Source organism: Anthonomus grandis, chromosome 22 (assembly GCF_022605725.1).
Source record: "Anthonomus grandis grandis chromosome 22, icAntGran1.3, whole genome shotgun sequence".
NCBI lineage: Eukaryota > Metazoa > Arthropoda > Insecta > Coleoptera > Curculionidae > Anthonomus > Anthonomus grandis.
The window spans coordinates 38,160,114-38,184,342 of record NC_065567.1 but is presented as its reverse complement, the minus strand read 5'-3'; the positions used below and the strand labels follow the sequence as shown (position 1 = coordinate 38,184,342).

Sequence of the window (24,229 nt, the reverse complement as noted above, 5' to 3'; positions counted from 1 at the left end):
ACCGAAAAATTGTACGGCAACCCGGCTAATACCTTAAAAATTTGGCTCATTTAATCTATTTTTAAAATTACCTAAATTTTTTTGTTAACAGTTTACTATTATTGTGTTATAGTAAAAAATAACCCTAATTCACCTTATGATATCATTGTAAAAAAATTAAACAAATTTTTAAGTAATGTTTAAAATGTTTTTATTTAACTTAAAAATTAAAAAATATATATTTATAAATAAATAATAAAAATAATATAAATTGTACGGCAACCCGGCTAATACCTTAAAAATTTGGCTCATTTAATCTATTTTTAAAATTACCTAAATTTTTTTGTTAACAGTTTACTATTATTGTGTTATAGTAAAAAATAACCCTAATTCACCTTATGATATCATTGTAAAAAAATTAAACAAATTTTTAAGTTATGTTTAAAATGTTTTTATTTAACTTAAAAATTAAAAAATATATATTTATTCGCTCATATTCCGAAGGCAGAATACCTGCTCCTGTTCGAGAGGGAAGACCTCGTATTGATTATGTTGATCAAGTTTTAGAAGAAATTGAAAATGATCCGACTATTTTGGCATGAGCAATCGAAAGAAGAACAGGGATACCGAAATCGGTAGTAAACGACATCACTAGGCGATTTCAATATCACCCTTATCATGTTCAACGAGTGCAAAGCCTACTGCCTCGAGACTACGAACCACGCCTACAATTTTGCCGCAGAATGTTGCAAAAAAATCAAGAGGATCCGAATTTTTTAAATAATATATTGTGGTCGGATGAGAGTACATTCAAAAAGGATGGCTTTATGAACATGCACAATTTGCATACTTATGCGTTGGAAAATCCCCACTCTATTCGAGAAGAAAGGTACCGATTTAAATAATTAAGTTTATTTAATTTAAGTTTATTTAATTAAGTAAACTTGTGGACCGGTATCTTGAACGGACGTGTAATTGGCCCATTCGAATTACCAGAAAATTTGAACTGGCAGGCTTATTTAGATTTTTGTCGAAACAATCTACCAATTCTTTTAGAAGATGTTTCTTTGGCCAGTCGCCGAATAATGTGGTTCCAAAATGATGGTTGCCCGGCACATTATGCCCATGAAGTTCGTCGGTATTTAAACCAAACATACCCCAACAGATGGATCGGCCGGCCGACTTGGTCCAATTTTATGCCCTCCCAGACCTAAACCCCCTCGATTTTTCTTACTGGGGTTGCATAAAAGAAAAGGTTTATGCAAGACCAATAAATAATATTGCTGAATTACGGCAGCGAATAAATGATGCAGCCCAAGATCTTAACGCTGCCAGGAATGCAAGATGGATCAATAGGTCATTTATTAAAAGATGCCACGCCTGCATTCGCGTTGGTGGTAGACAGTTCGAACATATTATTTGATTTTTAAATTTTTTTTGTTTAAGTTAAATAAAAATATTTTTTGAACATAATATAATTATAAATTTATTTTATTTTTTTCATAAGGTAGATAAGGTTTATATTTCACTCTATCACAATAACAGTAAAGCTTTTTTTTAAAACATATTGGGTAATTTTAAAATTAAATTAAATGAGCAAACTTTTTAAGGTATTAGCCGGGTTGCCGTACAATTTTTCGGTCCAGTATGAGCAGTCAAATTCAAAGTTTAAAAAATAAAAATAAGTAATACTTTATTTTAGAATAGATTTCTTATTAAATTTTTTGGCCGTTTAGTTTAATGTTTATCGTTGATCAGTAAAATCAAGTTCCATAGCTAAAAAGAGATTCTAAAAAATATCTATTTTTAAGGCGTGACAATCGAAAATCTGATCCAAGAGTAGGATTTTGGTGACTTCCACTAAAGTGCCAATATCTTGAAAACCATCGATTTTTTACTAAGGTCATTTTATGTTTTTCTGGGTGCTTATGAGTTGCTTCATCAGCCCCTTCAGTATTATCGTTGACTTTCCGGACACCCTGCATGTGTGTAGAATCCTGTGGTCCAGTGATCTACAATTTGCAATCAAGTGTCAACAATTGTGTTTACAATCTTTCTCACCGCAGATGTCTCTGTCGCATAGGCCTATTCCGTATAGGTGGCCGTTGCAGGTGTAGTGGGCCTGTGAGCGCCCCTACCAGCGTCCTTAGGATATTCCTATCCAGTCTTAGAGCTGGGTCCGCCCTCCTAGCGTCAAAGCTCAGAAACTTTTTGTAGTGAACCAATCCATTGGTCTTGACAGTATCCATTTCGCAAGCTCTCTTTTAAGGAAACCTTTGCTAAACCCAAAAGATGGGCTGGGTCCATTAAAAATCGTATCAGCCCCCTTTTTTGCGTAGATATCCGCCATCTCATTTCCGGCGTGCCCCTCATTTCCTAGTACCCAGACCAGACTAATCTAATTTCGGGCAGGTCATTGAGCCTGTTGTGGCATTGCAGTAGTTAGTAATCTGTACAGCCGCTCAGGGCTCTAAGAATCGATGGTCTATCCGAGAATATCTTAACCCGTGTCCTGTGTTTCCCTGTGTCCTTTTCCGGATAGGATATCTATAGTCTTCAATATCGTGTATAGTTAGAATATTGTTGTATCCTTGCTCAGTGTTATGGAGTTGTGTGCTCTAAGTCCTTGGAGCATTTTTTTTTGGCGATCCATCCCGTAACCACCTTGGGTATGCTCACCATTCTTCCCGTAGAAGAGAACCCTGTATTTCCTATCGAAACAGTTTACCGGATTTATATGATTGCTCGCCTGAGACATACCGAGTATATCCAAGATTCCCCTCAGGATTAACAGATGACCAGTAAGGTTGCCCGCCTTAAAGTTTTCTTTCCTGTAGGTAGAGATTTGGTCTAGTGACGATACCACAGCCCCCTATATAAGTCTCACCAATCTAGATATACAGGGTGTCCAGAAAAATGCGGAAAATTGCCGATCCAGGTAAAAAATTACAAAATAATATGAAAATTTCCCAAAAAAACTCTGGCTCTTCCTACGAAGATACGGCCCCTTAAAGACGCTCTTCCTTGGTTTCCAATAACTTTTCGATATCCCGAACTATTTTTGCAATGCCGTAATAGTTGATTCTCCCTAGAGGATAGCATTTCCTCTTGACAACAGTGCCGGATAAATGCCATCTGGCCCCGTTGACGAATACGTGTGAAAGAATTCACAGCCCATTCCACTCTCTCTAAGGTCACGGTCACGTATCAAAGGTCACCTTATGACATTTCGAAGACATCATTCGATACACATTCGAAGCTCTAATGCCTTATTGAAAGTATCTGTGTAACGGCCATTCGCCCTCTCAAGTGTGCCTACCGGATTCGTGCCCCAATTTCAACAGGAAAACTTACTAGAGCAATAAAAAGCTCGAAAGATGAGAAATCGGTTTTACTAGATTTAGTGCTTGTTGAATTGCTCAAATTACTAGAAAACGAGTATTAGGAGACTACAAAGGCTTTTCAACCAAACTTTTATCCCACTTCTAAAAAAGAACAACGCAACCAGATGTGAAGATCACAGATTGATGAATCACACTCTGAAAGTGTTTCTGAAGGTCATTCACTACAGAATTTCCACAAAATGCGAAAGCGTTGTTGAATTCTCGCAATTCGGATTTAGAAGAGGTCTCGAGAAAGAGGCACTGATCGCAACCAACGTGTTGGTTCAAAACTGTTACGATCAGAGAAAATATGTAGTGATGTGTTTCATACATTTAAAGCATTTGCTAGAGTATAACATCATAACTTGTTCAAATCCTGAGGCGTCTTGACATACATAAAATTATGCTTCAAAATAAATGACAGATGGATCAACAAATATACGATATGCAGACATGCATGACACAGTCCTGGAATGCACGGCCGACATGGGAATTAACATCAACATAAAAAAACGAAATTCCTAGTAATCAAATGAGAGTGATAGATGAGTTCAAGAATGCGAAACTCTCATACGATAATGAAGACATAGAACGAGTAAAATAGTTTAGCTATCTGGGGACTTCGTTATGGACGTTATGTTAAGACTGGTCTTCAGACGTAGAAATCAAATATCAGCTAAAAAAAGCTAGAGGCTCATTCGTGAAATTCAAAAACGCCTTTATGAACTCTGAGTTTAAACTCAATCTGAATTTTGTGAATAAGATTCACAAAATGTTACATATGGTCCATACTGTTGTATGGTATGGAAGGCCATTGAAGGTCAGTACAGTGAATGATCTGGAAACATCGAAGAACGTTAAAAGTCCATGGGACAGCAAGATCAATCAACGAGACAATTTTGAGTATAGGAAGAGAACGCAAATTGCTGGGCACAAAAAAAGATACAAAAACAGTGTACCTGGGACATGTGTTACGCAACGAAAAGTATTATTTGCTCTATTAATAGAAGGAAAAATTATTGAACAGGAATAGGAACTACAGGAGAATTAATTCACACCACCAGACATTGGGAAAAATGGTTAGAATAAGTAATAGCAAACATTTATTAATGGGTAGCAGCGGAAGAAGAAGAATATTACGAGATTGTTCTTAATTATTCATATTGCAAAATACCCCAGTTTAAAATAAAAATCTATTGCTAATGACTTAGGCTAGGAATTTGTTAAAATTTGTTGTAATGATGTATTGCCTGAGAACTTTTTTTTTTAAATAATATATTTAGTATCTTGGCAAGAAAAAATATTAAACTCGTATTACTCGAACAGTTTATTATCTAAAAGTTCTTCTAATACACTTAAGGTGCCAAAAATATTTACAGGACACTTCTTAATATATTTATCACAGTGAGTATTCTTCTTTCCGTAATTTTCAGCTTTTATATACTTTTGGGAAATATTTTTGTCTTCCGACGATGTAGGACTAAAAATGAAGAATTATATATTAAGTGGTATTAATAGATATACGAAAAATATACAGGGTGTATCAACAAGGCGTACCGCAAAGATAGCGTATAGACTATACGACATAGAGCAAAAAGTTATATCTAAGTTGTAGGGTTGCCAAAACTCTACAATTTATAAATATATTTATCTATACAGGGTGAGTCACAAAAAAGGAATCATAAAATTTTTAACTTAAATTTTTTTAAAATATCTCCTATATGTAATCCATTTATTTTTTAAGATATCTTGAGTTCTGTGTAAGGCATAAAAAACGGCATTTTGAAAATTTGTATTAAGAAAATAATTAAAACATTGTTAATGTGCAATTAATTGCCAAAGACTATAATTTGTCAATCGTTTTAATAGCCATTTTTACGACTAAATCTGTTTTTCTCCTCTAAATTGATCTTGTATTTTTTGCCGATAATCGATCTATTTTAAATATTTATAAAATTAGTTAAGATTTTTAATTTTAATGATCCGTGATGAATTTTCTACGTGAGAAGCTTATTGATATGATATATGCCCTGGCGGCTGCTGAAAAGTACTCTTTTACCGTCTAGAATTTATGGTCAACTTTATCCTAATAGAAGACATTCCCAACCACAGGTGTTTTAAAATATAAAGGACAAATTCGAATGAACGGGATTAAAACGATTAACAATTATAGTGTTTGGCAATTAACTGCACATTAACAATGTTTCTATTTTTTTTTAAGAAATCTTGATCAACATTACCAAAATAAGCTATTTATTCGTACGGTATGTTACGTATTTAATTTTGTTTCTCAAAATTTGAATTTACATTTTAACAAACATCTATAATATAATACATACTGGCAGTCATAAAACGTCACTGTCAGCCTTTAACAGCTATCTTAAATTAACTGTAAAACAAATTTTGTAAGTCGAGGATGAATCTGTAGTTAGTTACCGTTTTTTAAACGAACCCTCTAAAAGACAAAAATTTGCAAAAAAAAAATTACCTGGCATAATAACTCTGCATAGTTAAAAATGTTGTATCAAAGTAAGGCTCTCTTCAAGTCTAATCATTTTCTGAAATAATGTACGGAGCGTGCTTTTAAATTAAATACATACATATTTTATGATAACTTTTTGTGACCCTGTATAGGTAAAAGTATTTTTAGTTTTTAGATTTTCGGCAACCTTACACCTTTGCTATAGAACTTTTTGCTCTATGTCGTATAGTTAAGACGCTATCTTTACCGTACGCCTTGTTGACGCACTCTGTATCAGTATACAGTGTATCCGTAAAGTAGCGGATAAATTCAATAAAAATTAAATGGACCGTTTCTGAAGAAAATGCCCAAACCCGTCGAATTTAATATTTGGTTTAGGGTTTTTCTACGTGGAAATTATATATATAGGGTGACTTAAAAAAAAGATATGACGTCATCAATATGTTTTTCAAATGGAAACCACCATTTTTTACACCACTTAAAGAAATACCTAACTAAATTAAATGTTCGAATTGAGCACCGTTAACAAGCTGACAATAACCAAGAGCGATTTACAAATTCTTTTTGAATGTTGTCAATGACATCTGGAGTAATATTTATAATTTCCTGGAGTATTTGTTCTTTTAAATCTTCTAAACTCGCTGGTTTAGTGACATACACTTTACTTGTTAAGTATCCCCATAAAAAGTAATCGAGGGGAGTTAAATCTGGCGATCTGGGTGGCCATTCAATGAACCCTCGTCTACCTAACCAAGGATTTGGAAAAACTTCATCTAGATAATTGCAAACGGGTGGAGCATAGTGTGGCCGGGCTCCATCTTGCTGAAAAAAAAATCACGTTGGTGCATGTCGGGTTCTTCCAAATCCGGATACAAAGTTATCAGAGCGGGGATAAGACCATTTTGAAGAAAATCCAAATACCTCTCACCAGTGAGAGTGTCATCAAAAAAGTAAGGTCCTAAAACTCTTCCTTCCACCATACCGCACTACACATTGACTTTGTGAGAGTTCAGTGTATGACATTCTGTGAACCAGTGAGGGTTTTCGGTCGCCCAGTATCGACAATTATATCTGTTCACATGGCAGTTTAGAGTAAACGTTGCTTCATCAGAAAATATTATCCTTTTTTACAAAATTATTGTTATCATTACATAATTGCTGCATTTTCTTACAAAATTCATTTCGGCAATCAAAATCATCTTCCGATAGCTCTTGAAGTAGGAATATTTTATAAGGGTAGAACTTTGCTTTTTTCAATACTTTATGCACAGTAGATTGCGATAAATTAGAAGCCGTGCCTGTGATTGTGGCTTTGGGATTATCTTGGACCGCTACCAGAACGTTGAGCTCATCTTCTTCAGCTATTGAACCCCAACCAGCTTTTTGAGTATCCCAAACATGCCCAAATTCACGAAACTTTGCTTCAACTCTGCTTACCATGCTTTGGCTAATAGGCGACTGATCAGGATGAGTTGCATTAAACAACTGAACCCAATCTCCGAAACCAATCATGAACAAGATTTCGATTCTTTCACGTTCGGTTAATTTTCTCATATTTCATACAATAACAGTAGGTAATAAAGTGTAGTTACTAATAAGACGCAGATGATATTGCTTTCGCCTCTCGAAAAGAATTTAACCCCACTTGCGAATGTAAAAAATAAAATACTTCAAATAGTTGCACCAACATACATTCACTTTTTGACACTGACAACAACAACTAAAAAGCCGAAATACCAACTTTTAATTTAGATAGGTATTTCTTTAATTTTACATTTTATTATAATTTTTCCTTCAAAATTGCTCATGTAACCACTATTCATTTGTACCATATAGAAAAACCCTAAACCCAATATTAATCGATGGATTCAGGCATTTTTTCAGAAACGGTTTATTTAATTTTTATTGAATTTATCCGCGACTTTACCGATGCACTGTACATATACATTGTATTTATCAAAGACCTACCTTAATATAATATGTAATATATCTCCAAAAATATCCGTGTCTTTTGTGGTAAAACAAGACATTTCGCAAATAATTCGCAAAAAGCAGTTGTGGCCTGTGTAATTTTTGCTGAAACTAATTGGTTTATTTATACACATTTGATATAATTATTATGATCTATCTAATAATCAAAATAAAAGGGTATTTATAGATTTTAAAAATTACTCAACATAGATGCGTAAAGTGGTAGTGAATTATTTGGATCGTTTATATTTGATATCTTTCAAATCATTGTGTAATGTTTGCTGGCGAGTTTTTTTGTTGATGCAGACAATATTTACTAAACTTTTTCAATTAAGCTTTTTTAGCAAAAAATCTACCTCGAACAACATTGAAATGCTAATAGTTTCTATAGTCTTGAACGTTGTTGTAATAGTTTGTCAGTACTGTATATAAATTATATACTGTATATATATTATCGATCAGATATTTTATTTGCCGACAAGTGAAGACTTAACCTGGTCAAATTTACGAGAATTCAGAGTTAGATATATCGAAAAATCCTCGAGAACCAAAAAGATACTAGGTCCATAAAATTCTCAATTACAAAAAAATACTGCAATACCTTACATTTTTAAGGCGTTTAAAAAGCAGGCGATTTATTATTGTTAAAACTGTCAGTTTGACGCGTGCAATTTTTCAATTTTAGTTAAAACAGTGAGTTAATAAAATGGTGTATACGCTAGCCGAAAGAATAGAAATAATTTTCCTTTATGGAGCTCAAGATCGGTGTGCTCGCAGAACCGCGAGAGCATTTAATGAAAGGTATCAAGATAAAAACGTGAGCCATAAATACGTATTAGAATTGATACGAAAATTTGAAGAGACAGGATCGATTTGCAATAAAAAAAAATATGAAAATAGAGTTGTTGATAAAGCATGCCAACTTGAAGTACTAGGACAATTTGCTATGGATCCAACTTTGTCTATACCAAAGGCCGCAAAACTAACAAATATTTGCACTGGTTCCGTACATAAAGTTTAAAAAAAAAATCAGTTCTTTCCTTATAAAATTCATATTCTTCATGAACTCGGAGAAGATGATTTTGATAGGAGAATTCAATTTTGTGAAGTGATGTGCCAGCGAATTGGCAACGATCCCCATTTATTGAAGAACATTTGCTTCGGTGATGAATCGACCTTTTTTTTAAATGGCCTGGTGAACAGACATAACTGTAGATACTGGGATAATGAAAATCCGCATGTTTTTCGGGAAGGCCATACCCAATATCCCCAAAAAATTAATGTTTGGGCAGGAATTTATGGGAATGAAATAATCGGGCCATTTTTTTTGGAAGAAAATTTGACTGGCGAAATTATTTAAACCTTTTAGAAAATGCAATATAACCTTCCATCATCCAATCTATGGAAAATCAAGTAGATCAACATGGTGCTATATTATCGAATGAAAATAATATACATTTTCAGCAGGATGGAGCTCCCGCGCACTACACTTTGGTAGTTCGAGAGTGGCTTGATCAAAATTTTTGAGAAAAGTGGATTGGCAGACTTAGTGTAATCGAATGGCCTGCGCGTCTCCGGACCTAACCCCACTAGACTTTTTTTTTGGGGCTACTTAAAAAGCAAAGTTTATAAAACCCCACCTGAGAGTATTGAGAATTTAAAAAATAGAATATATCAAGAATGCAGAGAAATTAGCGGACAGACCCTTGCCAATGTTCGTAAGGAGTTTGAAAATAGGCTTTTTTATTGTCTTGCTAATAACGGCGCGCATTTTGAACATTTAATAAAATAAATTTGTTAAACTAATTAAATTTGTTTTTCTACCCTACCGATTTACACTTTAATTGCTTCTTGGTCAATCAATTTTATTTTTTTTCACAACAATTGATAGCATAACGAATGCCCTTTAAAATAATGTATCACACCATGGGGTAGCCATTTGACATACCAAAGTTTGGCGTAAATAAAATATTCATTATTTCTAGACATTTTCGCTAACTATTTGCTTACACATTTACCGATTTCATTTTTTTCAGAATTTTACGCTCCTTACTATGATGTATCATACGATGGGGGTTCCCATTTGACATATTAAAGTGAGGTTAGCTGGAGGTGAGGAGGTGATTGACAGAACTTCAGTAAATCCATAATTAAACGTCCCCCTGTATATCTAATTTAAGGTGTAGTTAATTCAGAAATTTTGGTATGTATTAAATAAAAAAACAATCTTTCAAAGCGAAGTTACGACTTATTTACAATAAAATACAGTATTTTAAATCTAAGCCTACAATTTGTATTTCTAAGAGTATAATATACTCAAATTAAGCATTTTAATTTTCGTTCAAAAATCATCTGTATAAGTAGGTTTTGTTTTATATTTAATTATATAGTCATATAGTTTTAAAATGTATGGCTTCATACGCTGACGCTTTTAGAACTAAAATTTAACAAGTTTAAAGAGAAGCTGTTAAACTAATATCTGAGCAACGTGACCGATGTTTTTGCGTATACCTAATTTTAACAAAATAACATTGTGTATGATCTAAACAAACTTATTTTTATTAAAATTGAAAATACGAAAATAATAAGGTTATACTTATATACGATTTCCCAAATATTAAAAATGCAATAAATAAAATATTGCATAGCTAATATTATAAAAAACAATTTTTTAAGATGTGTAAAAAAGTATATAATAATTATAATAGGTTTTGCTAGCAACTATAAAAAACAACAGGTAGATAAAACGTAACGTTTATTAAAAAAATATCATGCTGAACCTTTATATATAGAAATCGGTTATATAAAAAAATATAATATTTCATTAATAATTAACTTATTTAAAATTTTCTTTTCTATTACAAATTTTCTCAGGAAAACCTCTTGCTCTCAACTTCATTACAAAATATAGATTAATATATCCTATACAATATGAATAAGAACTAGAAACTTTAAAAAAACATGTATTTAGCACACCCTAAGAGAAAATATGAACAGTAGAAGTAAGTAAAACAAAACATGATAAACATGTTGCCATAAGCGACTTTTATCAATTTGCCGGCTTAATAAAATAAATGTGTTATTCTATGTAAATATAATAATACGAATACTTATACAAATATATGTACAGTATATTTTCAGAGGCCTTTAATATTTATGTCTTGGATTTTGAGATTATTTTCTTTCATTTACAAATGTTCTAAAATGTTGAAATATGTAGGTATATTGAAAAGAAAAAAACTTTTCACACAATTTTCGAGAGTAATGACCGACTAAAGTGAAAAGAATTATAACAAAGGTTAAGTCAAAAACTCATTTTTTGATATACAAAAATAACTAAATATAACGTAGCACTCTTTCTTTAATTGTATATCTAAAAAATAATGTCCTCTATACATTGGAAATTAAAAGCTTGTAAAGAACCGAAATAGTTTTCTTGATCGATAAGTTTTAAACTATTGTCTAACTATCCATCGCAAAAATGTATTATAAAGTTTACACTGTTTATCAGTTTATGACTGTAGAACCTCTATAACATTTTGCAGAAACATGTTTAAGTCAAGTAGGGTTTATTCAAATAAAAAATGTCGGTTTTAGTGTCAACTGAGACCTATCAACACTTGGTGTTTGAAACAATAGTTTTATAAAATAATGGTGTAAATACTTATCTTTAAAGGTTTGGATAATGCCATCGCAATATCCCCATTCTTCCAAATTACCTCCAATTCCCATTATCACGACGATCTTTTTGTAATTGTATAAACACTAACCAGATAGACACCACCAGACAATCAAAAAAACGTGCAATTTTGAAGGAAATAAATTGCAAAATGGTGTTTCATTTTTGCAATATCTTCCGCCTGACCCATAATGAATGAACAGATCGTGTGAAAATCGGGGTACATCGTAGATGGACTTTCTAGGAATTAGTATTTCTGAATTTAAAACATTTTATATTTAGATTATATACAGGGTGGTTTATTAAGAATGGGCAATCTCTGAACTGTAAATATACACACATCATATTTTGTATGACGATTGAGAATTTGCGACTTTATGTGTTTTCACATAAAAATTACGAATTTTGTGGTGAATTTAGCATTATTTATACAGGGCGTTAGTTACGCCCTGTTACTAAAGTTACTTATTACTTACAAATCTTTTTTGCCTAATCAGTTATAGCTAAAATGACTAGAAAATCTAAAAGGCAGTTGAATTTTGAATAAAAAAGGTACTCTTGTTTATTTCATGTAACTCTATCAGTTTTTAAGTTATTTGCATTTTAAACATTTAGCGTAAAAAATCCTAAGCCACCGTTATTACATTGGCTTAATAGGAATTTATTCTTTTAAATTACTACTATGCTGGGTAACAACAGTAAAGACAACAAATAACAATCAATAATAATATTAAAAGAAAACTTTAAAGTAAATGCTCAAAATGCCTGCCTTCCACATCAATACACTTTGTAACGTGTCTCCTAAAGATTTTTGAATATTAAATGATATTTGTCGATTATTTTTGATAATATTAGCAGCTTCTTGAATTTTCTGTCATAATTCTTCGATGGAAAATAATAGTATTTTTGTAAACTATGTCCTTCATGTGTGACCATATTGAGGAGTCTAGAGGGTTTAAGTCTTCTAGACTTCTCATTAGGACTTCTAGGTAGCCAAACAAATTCACTGCCACGCTCAATCCACCGGCAAGGAAAATGTTCATTCAGGTATCGCCGTACTGGCAGAGAAAAATGTAGCGGCGCCCGTTTTGCATAAACCAAATATTCCGCCTTAGTGGTACATCTTCTAGTAGTGGATTTAGCTGTTCAAGGAAATTTAAATAGAGGAGCCCGTTCAGATTAGGAGGAAGGAACCAATCAAAAGGACCAATAAAAAAAACCAGATATTACACCACACCAAATATTTACCTTATTTATGCTGAAAATGTCGTTTCTTTACAGCATGTGGATTTTCGGAGTCCCACAAATGATTGTTTTTCCAATTAAAAACACCTCGTCTCGTAAACGTCGCCTCATCGGTGAAAAGAAGGTTATTAAGAAACTCCTGGCTTTCGAATTGTTTATCTGGCATAAATTGATCAAACTGTAGGCGAACTGGTAAATCTTGAGGTAGCAAATTTTAGATAGGAGTATAGTGATATGGACGGAGATTCTCTTTCTTTAAAATTCTCCAGATAGACGATTCGCTTATTCCTGTTGCCGTACTTAACCGACGAGTACGGAGATCTGGATTTTCCGAAAGACGAGCTAAAGCCTCTTCTTCATCATCGACGTTGATATTTTTTGAAGCACCATTTAAGATTTTAGGACGAAAACACCCTGATACGTCTGAACAGTTTGTGATTGGGTTGTCTTCGATTTGGATATAATTCTAAATACCTTCTGGCTTCATCAAGTCCACTATAATTTGACTGAGCAAAAACGCAAATCATATGACGCATTTGACTGTTGGAATATTCATTATGACGTGGCATTTTCCTATTTTAGAATTTTTACTACAAATAATAATACACTGTTACTTAGTAACAGTAAAATTGTCATATAATTTCTTTACACGAAAAACTGATAAGCCTACTTGAAAAAAAGTCAATGTAATAACGGTGGCTTAGGATTCTTTACGCTGAATGTTTAAAATGCAAATAACTTACAAACTGATAGAGTTAAACAAGAGTACATTTTTTATTCAAAATCGAACTGCCTTTTAGATTTTTTAGTTGTTTTAGCATAACTGATTAGGCAAGAAAGATATGTTGTAATTTACCTAAGTAACAGGATGTAACTAACGCCTTGTAGAAATAATGCTAAACTTATCACAAAATTCGTAATTTTCATGTCAAAACACATAAAGTCGCCAATTTTCAAGACGATACTGCTTAAAATCACAAAATTATTAAGAAATTTCAAATTAAAGTTCCAACTTTAAATAGCCTCTAGTTCGTAAACCTGCAACATTTGTATAAGGCATGTTAAGCTCAATCGCCATATTTTGGTGTGTAGTAGCTGCAGTTCAGAGATTGCCTGTATATATTCTCAAAATGAGCAATTCAAATGTTCAAATTGAACACAGTATGCGTTCTAAAAAGGATATGTAATTTTAATTGTAAATGAATGTTTTTATTTTGAGAGTAGATTAAATCCAAAGTAAAAATATATGTTATTTTGCACTAAAAAACAAAGTTCAAACCAAAATAATGCGAGTCTTAGTTTTAGACCGGATTTGGATATGAATAAATTTTATTAATCATTTTAAAATATTTCTTTTAAGGAGGCTCCAAATAAGAATCGGTAATTTTAATATGTATAAATATAAATAAGACTATCTAATTACTCTATTTGAAAACATGTTGTTTTTTTTCTGTGCAGAATTTCAATTTGCACCGTTTTCGACTAATCTCGCTTGATCTTTCTTTTTATTTGTGACAGAACCAGTTTCTTCAAATATGGCTACTAGTTAGCGAACATACTCCGGGCTAACATTTTGACTTAGATGCCTTTCAGTAAAACGATGAGCGTTCAATGAAAGTAATCTCTACAACTTCAGCTATGTTGTACACCATTGATAAAGATAAGAAGTGCTGCTTTTCGTTTAAACTGAATCGAAAATCAGCGGTGCTTAAAATAATAATAATGGTACAAGTAAATTCGGTCATAAATAAAATGCCCATATTTATAACCAACGCTTTTTTCAGCAAAAAAAAAACATAGAAAATAAACGAATATAAAATACAGGATGATGTTCCTAATATATGGCCATTTTTTAAAATGTCACCCTGTATGTATAAAATTCATTCTGGATCTAAGGCAAGTCACTGAAGGAGTCAGCAGGTCCATTTCAGTGCCCTACTAAAATCAAATATCTGGTATGAATATGAAGATTGTTAACATTAGTTTATGGATAACTATGGACCAAGTCAAGAAACTCAAATGCGTTGTATGCTCACGGAAACAACTCCTGAGAAACTAAAGCCTTCACCCACCATTCGTATTTTCTCCTGATTTATGCATTTCATATTATGTCGAATAGATGTCATCAATATAGAACTGTCGGTAGGATCCATCCAAGAATGTAGGCCGAATTAGAAACCATTACTAAAATTTTATTAATGGGTAACTAAAAGTATTTCGATGATCCTCCACTAAATTTGTGGAAACTGTTGTTTTGTCTAGTATTATGTTATTTTTATTATATTTATTAGTATTATTATTGACCTATTGTCTTAATTATGTAGCTTAAAGTTTTTGTAAATCCAAGTTTTGTCCTATTCTCATGTATCTTAATTCGTTTTAACCTTTTAACCTTGTCTGAGGCACTAGAAATATAAGATGTATTGGCAGAACCCCTTAATTTGTTATGATTGATTTCTTATGTTTGGTGTAGAGCATCATGGATTTTACAAGGGAAGATCTATTGACACTAGCCTTTTTGTTTTCACAGAGTATCTTCATAGGCATATGGATAACCGGTCTCAGGTCTATGCCATCTACACTGACTTCAGTAAAGCATTTGACAAGATTAGCCATAATATTCTCCTGGCTCGACTCGCAGACATCGGTGCGGGTGGCAGCATCGATGTCTGTGAGTGAGATGGGTGGAATCTTATATTAAAAAAAGATCCATGTACGTCTCACTTCAAGGATTTTGTTCTGAGTCTTTTATTCCATCATCTGATATTCCACAGAGCTTCCATTTAGGACCCCTTTTTTTATTATATACATTAATAATATAAAATCTTGTTTACGTTACACTAAATTTCTATTATACACCGATGATCTTAAAATCTACCGTACGATATTTAACATCGCCGACTGCCTTGAAATCCAAAGTGATCTGGATCGACTACGAGCCTACTGTGATAAAATAGTCTCTTTCTTAACATTCAAAAATGTCAAAGTAGAACCTTTTCAAGAAATAAAAATAAAATAAATTATCAATATAAATTTAATGATATTTGCTTACCTAAAGTGAACTACGTACGCGATTTGGGAATTACATTGGACTCTAAACTGATGTTTGACATACATATTGATCTAATAGTAACAGACTCTTCTAGATTGTTGGGTTATATTTTTTCGTAAATGTGAAATGTTTTCTAGTTCTCGAGCTATTAAATGTTTATTTAATACATTTATTCTTGGGAAATTGACCTTTGGAAGCATTATATGGAACCCTAGGTATGGAATTTACATTAATCGATTGGAGAGCATCCAAAACAATTTTTTAAGATTTCTTTCTTTTAAAACCCGCTTCGGTTCATATCAAGATGTCAATTCAATTTGAGAGCATTTTGGCGTGATTTCACTTTTCGACGGGTGTTTGATAACTGATGTTTCGTTTTTATACAAGATGTCCAAAAACGGTATCAGCAATGTGATGTTTGCATAAACCAAATACACCAAATTTCTATGATCATTTATTTATGGCAAATTAATGTACAGTCAATGGAAATTTATGAACCAAAAACAATGTTGTCTAAATGGTGTCCGTTACACTATATGCACTATTCAAATCGAGAACGAAGATTATTGATATATTTTCCTTGATATTAATCTTATTTTCTCCTGGATATTTTGCTTTAATTGATTTGTATCAGCTGGATTATTCTCGTAGACCTTACTTTTGAGGTAACCCCATAAGAAATAATCAAGTGGCGACAGGTCCGGGCTCCTAGGAGGCCAGTTAATATTGCCTCTTCTTGAAATGACTTTATTGGGGAATAATTGTTGAACAGCTTCAATTGCCCGATTTGACGTATGGCATATCGCACCATCCTGCTGAAACCAGGTTTCAAAGTTAAAACCTTGAAACTGTCGGAGAGATAGTGCAAGAAAATCTTGTAACATTGCACAATACCGCTCGGTATTAACGTAAGTGCCCGTCCATTTTGATCTTCAAAAAAATACGGCCCAATTATGCCATCAGCAGACATAGCAGCCCATACGACCACTTTGGGGCTATGCAGTGAACGTTCGTGTTTTCTGCGAGGATTAACGTCAGACCAGTACAGTACCTGCAATTTTGCTTATTTACGTGGCCATTTACATGAAAATTAGCCTCATCACTGTTATTGAAATCGACGAATCGTTCCATCATTTCATTGACAAATTCTAACCGTGTATTGTAATCCCTCGGTTTTAATTCCTGCACTAACTGTATCTTATGGCCCGTTTTCACGCTCATGCAATTTGCGCCAAATGACTTGTGCATGCCCAATTTGCGCAAGTAAACTGTTGCATGAAAACCAAAATCGTTCACTTGCACAAGCCAAAAAGCTTGACTTGAGTGAATCTAGCGCGATCAGATATTTTGCATGTGGTTGGCGCAAATGCATGAGCGTATAAACGACACTCCAACTTTTTAAACACAGTTTTCGATCGCGCGCATGCACTTGGACGCCGTTTTCTTGTTTTGACAGGTTTCCGCCGGGTTTAAATGTTCGGTATTGTTTTTGCTCTGTGTTTTCGCTGGGGTTTTCGGATATTTTGGGTAAATTTATGATGTCAACTAAAGAGAGAGAGTTTATGCGGGAGTTTATTGAGCTTTATAAATCGTTTCCATGTCTTTGGAAAGTAAAATCAAAAGAATACAGTGATAGAAATGCAAAATCACAGGCATATGAAATTCTTGTTGAAAAAATGCAAACGGTTGATAGAAAGGTAACCAGGGATACGGTAGTTAACAAAATGAATTCAATGAGAACCACATATAGAAAAGAACTAAAAAAGGTTCTTGAATCTGAGAGGTCCGGTGACGGAACAGAAGAAATATATGTTCCACATTGATGGTACTACGAGTTATTGAGCTTCCTACAGGACCAGGAAACTCCAAGAGGCACTTTATCAAATATGGACGAAGAAAATGAAACTCAGGTAAAAACACATTTGTTTATTAACTTTTTTAACCGTTTTTTTTTAAGAACATTTACAATTTATTGCTAGTTATAGTATACTCGTATAAGTATATAGGGCTGCCGTATTTACCTATATAATATGTACTTATACCTATACCTAGTTAATTTGCGTTATTATTTTGATTAAATATCATTTAATGTTGCCACGATACACTACCATAACTACTATTAAAATAGTTTTTAAAAGTTGTCCTCACATCTTTTGCTTCGGCACTGTGGTGGCGACTGTGACTGCCCGCGAGATTTAATAAATTCTCAGGTTGTGTCCGCAGTCCAGGGGTAGTGGTACCAGTTGAAATATCTTCAAAGTCAAATACGTCATTAGGTGTATATGAGTTAGCCGAATTTCTCCTAAGAGCACAACATGCCAGAACAACTTTGTCGATATTATCCAGTTTCAAATTAATAAATGTATGGAATATTCTAAAACGGTTAGCCAAAATTCCAAAGGTGTTTTCTATAATGCGTCTAGCTCTAGATAAACGGTAGTTGAATATTCTTTTTTCATTGTTAAGCTCTCTTTGATTATATGGTTTCAAAAAGTCGGGTCTCATTGCAAAAGCTTCGTCTCCCACAAAAACATAATTTAAAGGAGGTTGATCTGGTACAACTACTTCTAAAGCCGGTAAATTTAGTTTATTCCCGATTAAACCTTTAATAAATTTAGAATTTTCAATCACTCCTCCGTCAGATATTCTGCCGTTTGTTCCTATATCGCAGTATATGAATTCATAGTTAGCATTTGCAATGCCCATCAAAACAATACTAAAAGTTTTTTTATAATTAAAGTAATATGAGCCACTTCCAGGGGGCGCTGTAATTTTAGGAAACTACAAAAAAGAGCATAATATTATTTATAATGTTGCGTGCTTCTAACTATAGCGTAATAAAACAAGTTACAAGCTAGTATAATAATTATTATAATATACATATAGGTAATCTGTACTTTTTTTGGTTTTAGGTTTCTAAAATACATGAAACTAATGAAACTCAACAGGACTTTATTGATGATCATCTATCCGAACCACACACGCCCATGCCAGTATCTGAATATTCTGAACCAAGTACACCTCGTCCAGCATCACAAGCGTCATCATCAAGAGCAGCAAAAAGGCGCAACCAAAAATATGATGACGTTTTGGATACCATTCAGAAACGTTTTGCAGTGCCTTCAAATATTGATAATAATATATATTGATATAAGTTCAATCATATTGGATTGGCATGGGCATCAAAATTAAAAGAACTTTCTCATGAGCAACGCATTCACGCTGAGAAATTATTTACCCAATGATGTTTTTTATGAGGCTCAGTTAGGAACTCTAAATCGCCACTGTGCCATAAATACACAACTGCAACAACAGTCACAGGTGTCAAGATAATATTTTCACCAAATGCAACCTGCATCATCATATGCAACCTGCATCATCATATCAGCCACCTTCACCAGTGACATGGCATCATCAGCAACAAATTCCACAACCAGTGTCTCATCAGAATCAAACGCCTTATCAACTAGATTATCATCAAAATCAAATTTCTCCACACCCACAAACAGGATTTAATTATCGTCAGCAACCTAAAGCTCCAAGAAATTCTGAATTACCTCCTCCTGAACAAGACGAAGACAGTAAATCGCAAACTGCTGCACAATTTTTAGCGAATTTTACTAATTTTAGCGTACAGTAGATATAATAATAATATGTTAATAATAAGTTTTACATACCTTTAAATAGTTTGTTTTAATACTGTGTAAATGGCATCGCACGTCTCAGGAATTATCTTGCTGAGGGCGGATTTAGAAATACACGTAGAAAACTTGAGATCCTCATAGGTTCTACCAGTTACCAAAAACCGTCGTTAAGTTAAAAGTCGCCGTTAATCTTTCATGTGGCGTGATAGAACTTTTCTAACAGTATCAGTTTTTTGTATTATTGGTGTAACTAAATGTAATAAATTTCGATAGGTCGTCTCGTCCATGCGCAGGTAATTACGAAAATCGTCTGGCTGATTAACTAAATCTCGAATTAAATTAATATGAGAGTAAGTTGCTTTCTTTTCAATCCAAGATTTATTTGGTCTCCGCTTTTTTGGCTCTCTCAACTTCTTGATTATTAAAACGGCAGCTACTGCAAGTACTTCGTCTTCCCGATTCATAGCTTTACTTTATTTTTATGTTTCTATGCTCACAAACTCACACCCTAATCACTGGTCACTACACATCGGAATACAACTGTTATAACTACTTGTGCAATTTAAAATGAACGAAATCGAATACACCAAAGTTTTATTTGCGCAAATTTGCATGTGCAAATCTAGTTTGCGCAAGTGGCATGAACGTGAGAACGTGAAAACGGACCATTATTATATGCATGCAGATGCAAGTCTTTGGTCAAAATGTTATGTAAAGATGATCTTTTGAGAGTAGTCGTCTGACTTCGCTTCCGTACAGATAAGGTTGTATTCTCTCTGACTGATTGACGTACTCGTTCGATGTTTCCTGCACTTCTTACGATTCGTGGGCGGCCTGGATGAATGAATGAATATGAATTTTCACTGTGGATCCAGTAGCTTCAAACATTCTGATCCATTTTCTAATAACATCAGGGCTAGGTGATAATTAAATATCATGTAATTTGTAATGAGCGCGATATAGACGGCGTGCTGTCACGATTAATTTATTGTTTTGGTAAAATGCACGTACCCAAAAGCGCGTTGCTCTTCGGTAAATGGCTCCATTGCAACTGAAATTCCTTGAACGCGTTTACATTTTGACTCCCACCGTAAGTGGCGGCGTTGCCACGTCTGAGATTAAATGCACAAATAAAGTGTTGATACCACGAACTTATAAATATACTATATATTTATAAGTTGTTTTTGAAGGTGGTAGACAATGGTACAGTGAAAACATCTTGTCGAACTTGCATTGTCTTATTTATTTAATGTAACACGACGTTTCGGTTGGTAAGTATCTCCAACCGTTATCAAGTGTAAACTGACAGCAAACTACTATTCTATAGGCTTATATACTAGATGTGTGCAGCGATGTGGAAAGGAAAGTAATCCGTGAAAAGAGTTGGGGGGAGGACACGCCTCTCTCTAGATCCTACACTGTCCTGAGAGTAGAGGCTTCCAGATGTTGGGTACATCGACGCTTGGCTGGCTGAAGATCCCCTGATTGTGTGAAATGAAAACTGCCTCTACGAACTTCCTCTTCCGCCAGTGCTGTTCCTTGTGCAGAATCTTGGCTTCTGACCAATGGATATTGTGTCCATTATGCCACGCGTGCTCTGCTATTCCGGATTTGGAAACCTCTCTCTTTGGGTCCAGCTGCGATGTTCCTTCGCTCTGACTTCTAGGGAGCGCTTCGTTTCACCTATGTATGAGTCACCGCACTCACATGGGATCTGGTAGACGCAATTTTTGGTATCCAACAGGCCATCTGGTTTGGTCTTTGATACCACGCTTCTGATAGTGGTGCTAGATCTAAAGGCAAGTTCGACAAGATGTTTCATATTTATAAGTTCGTGGCTGATGCCCTATTTAGATACCTGTTATAAAGTAATGAATTGTCAGCTGAAAACTCCTCCTATTTTGTCACTTTTTAAATTTAACATTCCTCAAGTCAACATCAGATCGAGCAAATTATTTTTTATTCCATTCAGGAAAACAAATCATGGTCAGAACTCTCCATTATGTAGAATAATAAAAAGTTATAATTTGTACTGCCGTTCATTAGACGTTTTTAACATGTACTTAGTTACGTATAAGTATTAGGTATAAGGTATTATGTACTGTTAAAAATACTTTAAAACGAAATATTGTCTTTTAAAGTTTATGAGGCTAATGTAGAAATTTAACATTAAAAAATTACTTTTTTTTAAGTCTTTTATATTCAAATTATTTTGATTTATGTACTTAACCATTTAGTCTTTATATTATTCTTAATAAAATAGTATATTTGACTTAGTTAAGATAAGTTTGTGGATACTTTTTTGGGCTTGTAGCCTGTTGTATCCCTATATGGTCAGGGTCACTAAATAAATAAATAAAAGATGGACATGTTATATGTCCGAAACATGTCGGATTAATAGTTTTTAAATAAATTTAGTGGAGGATGACCGAAATACTTTTAGTTACCCGTTGATCTATTAACTCCACAGCAAGAATGGACTACTTCTTCAACTTTTTTTATTTTATTTGGTAGTGAAGTCATCAATTTAATATTATAATTTTTATTAAGATAATAATAATTTAATAAATGATTTCGTTAAGGTTGGAAGGTCGAGGGTTTTAGAGGTTGAAATCCACTCCTAACATCTACTATTTACAATTATGACATACGCAGTGACAACTTAGAAACGTACACGTATACGATATTACCAGTAGTAGGCTTGTCATTTGAGTCACTTGATAGTAAGTTGGTGTAGCTGGGGCCTGCTGAAGTTATAAGAGACAGCAATAAATCATATTATTTCTCCCTTTCTATCTTTAAAAATTTCTTCTAACTTCAAACGATTTTCATTGATTCAATTGTTTAGTTTTCAGATTTTTCACTTCTCACTTTCTAGGATTTTTTTTTTAAATTATATTTTGGTTATTACAGTGTGGCTATTTTTCTTCTTGAAGTGAGAAGTATACTGTTTAACCTAGTTAAGAAAAATATTCTTTGCTTCTAAGTTTAATTTAACTTAGCTTAAAAATGCAATACCGTAGTTTCAATATTCCATGAAGAATACTTACGAATCAAGTTTACTTTCTAACATACGATATAGTACATTTCGGTCGAATAAACCTCTTTCGTTGGAATCTGATTCAATAATCGGAGGAAATGAGTATTCAGATATATTTTGAGGCAAAAAATAGTTGGCTTCAATATTCCATGAAAAATCTGCATCTATAGATGACGGAGACAGTTTTATATCGAATGCAATGATAAGCTAAAAATATTATTGTCTTAATTTACCAATATCAGTAGTCTTAGTAGTAATTTTATGAGTAACTAGATATATTTGTCAATGAAGATGAAATATATGTAGGTATAACATATTTACTTACTTACCCCCATAAAAGGATCAAAAAACATCGAATATGGGAATCTCACAGTATTAATAAATGTGGATTGATCCCCACTTCTTGAATAATTCAGGTTCTGTGTGAAAACCTGTGATGCTAAGCATATAAAAATCTGCAGTAACCAATATAAGTTATTCATTTTGGAATTGGTTTGTATATTCCTAAAACTAATGCATATTACTATAAAAGTCTATATATTTCAACCTATTGAAACATATAGAGTGCCATTAAATAGTTTCCAATAGTAAAAAAGTAAACGATAATAGAAAAATTACTAAAAAATACTTACAGATTTGCATTCACACTGGTTAAAATACTAACATTAATCCAGTTATTTCTATATTATTATTAATCAATTCTGGTTGAAAATTCTATAAACCTCTACATTTTCATTTATCAAGCAATACACCCAATATGTGCATAATATAACATTACTATTTTCGAGATCGGGTAACGGTCTCAAGCACATATAGTTGAGTTCTAATTATTTGTCCAAACAATTAGTGTTTTTTGTTTCTTGAGCGGTGACAACATTACAAATTAGCACAATTAAAGGCTTAATTACAGTTATTTTATTGAATATAATTTTTACTGTAGCTTGTGTATTCTATCGACATTTATTGTCGAATTGATATTTTTCAATTCCGATTCATGACGATATTAAGAAAAAACTTTATTAAGGAATTTATAGAAGGATTTTCTAAAGAAGTCGTACGCATATCTTTTGTTATATCGATTCTACTTAAATATTTGTTTATTTAATAAAATCGGAAAGGTGGAAAATAGAAAAACAAATTATAAACTTTTGCAAAAGAATCAGTTCTTCTACACTTTATCAGTTATTTTAATGTCTTACGTGAGTAAAGAGGAGGATGAACAAGTATATATGTTATCTCACACAACTCAAGAACCACTTTAAAAAATATATATATATATGTTAGCTTATGTTATTTAAAACCACCTTATCTCATCGTTCCCAATATAAACAGTACAAGTGCGGACGCTGAAGATTTTGTTAACGCGGCAATTTTTAAAAAGAAAAGGCAGTCTGATTTCGGTCGCGACATAAAAGGCTGTATTTCGCATATTTTTAATGAATAAATCGAGGTTTTTAGAACAATTTGTGTGTTATTTGTGTTGAAATTATCTACAACAAATCGTAAAACCTAACATCAGAAGTGGGATAGCTCCTAGTGAAGCCGATCACAGGAGAAAAGGACCTAAAAAGTGATTTTTTTTTTGTGCGTGTTTAAAAATGGCTGACCAGGAACAACGCGAAAGTTGTGAGAGTGACCGTGCGGGTACGAGTAGCTCAGCCATTATCGGTGGTAGTGATAGTGCATCAATGAACAATCAGATGATGTTGATGTTTAAAATGCAGCAAGAAAGTAACAGTAATTTTCAAAGTCAA

The 24,229-nt window shown here is 33.2% G+C and overlaps 1 protein-coding gene across 2 annotated transcripts; it reads right to left on the bottom strand.

Annotated features, from left to right (window-relative positions):
• Positions 1-4,670: 4,670 nt before the first annotated feature.
• Positions 4,671-23,280, bottom strand: LOC126749048 (uncharacterized). Of its 2 annotated transcripts, none has more exons than XM_050458658.1 (5): positions 23,108-23,280; positions 22,805-22,985; positions 22,486-22,682; positions 7,813-7,926; positions 4,671-4,842 (listed from the first exon to the last, which is right to left on the bottom strand). In XM_050458658.1, the coding sequence occupies exons 2-5, from the start codon at positions 22,955-22,957 to the stop codon at positions 4,677-4,679; spliced, it is 630 nt and encodes a 209-aa protein (XP_050314615.1). In that variant the 5' UTR covers positions 22,958-22,985; positions 23,108-23,280; the 3' UTR covers positions 4,671-4,676. The 2 variants fall into 2 exon arrangements, with proteins under 2 accessions (XP_050314615.1, XP_050314616.1); XM_050458659.1 differs by having other exon boundaries at positions 22,805-22,979.
• Positions 23,281-24,229: the final 949 nt, after the last annotated feature.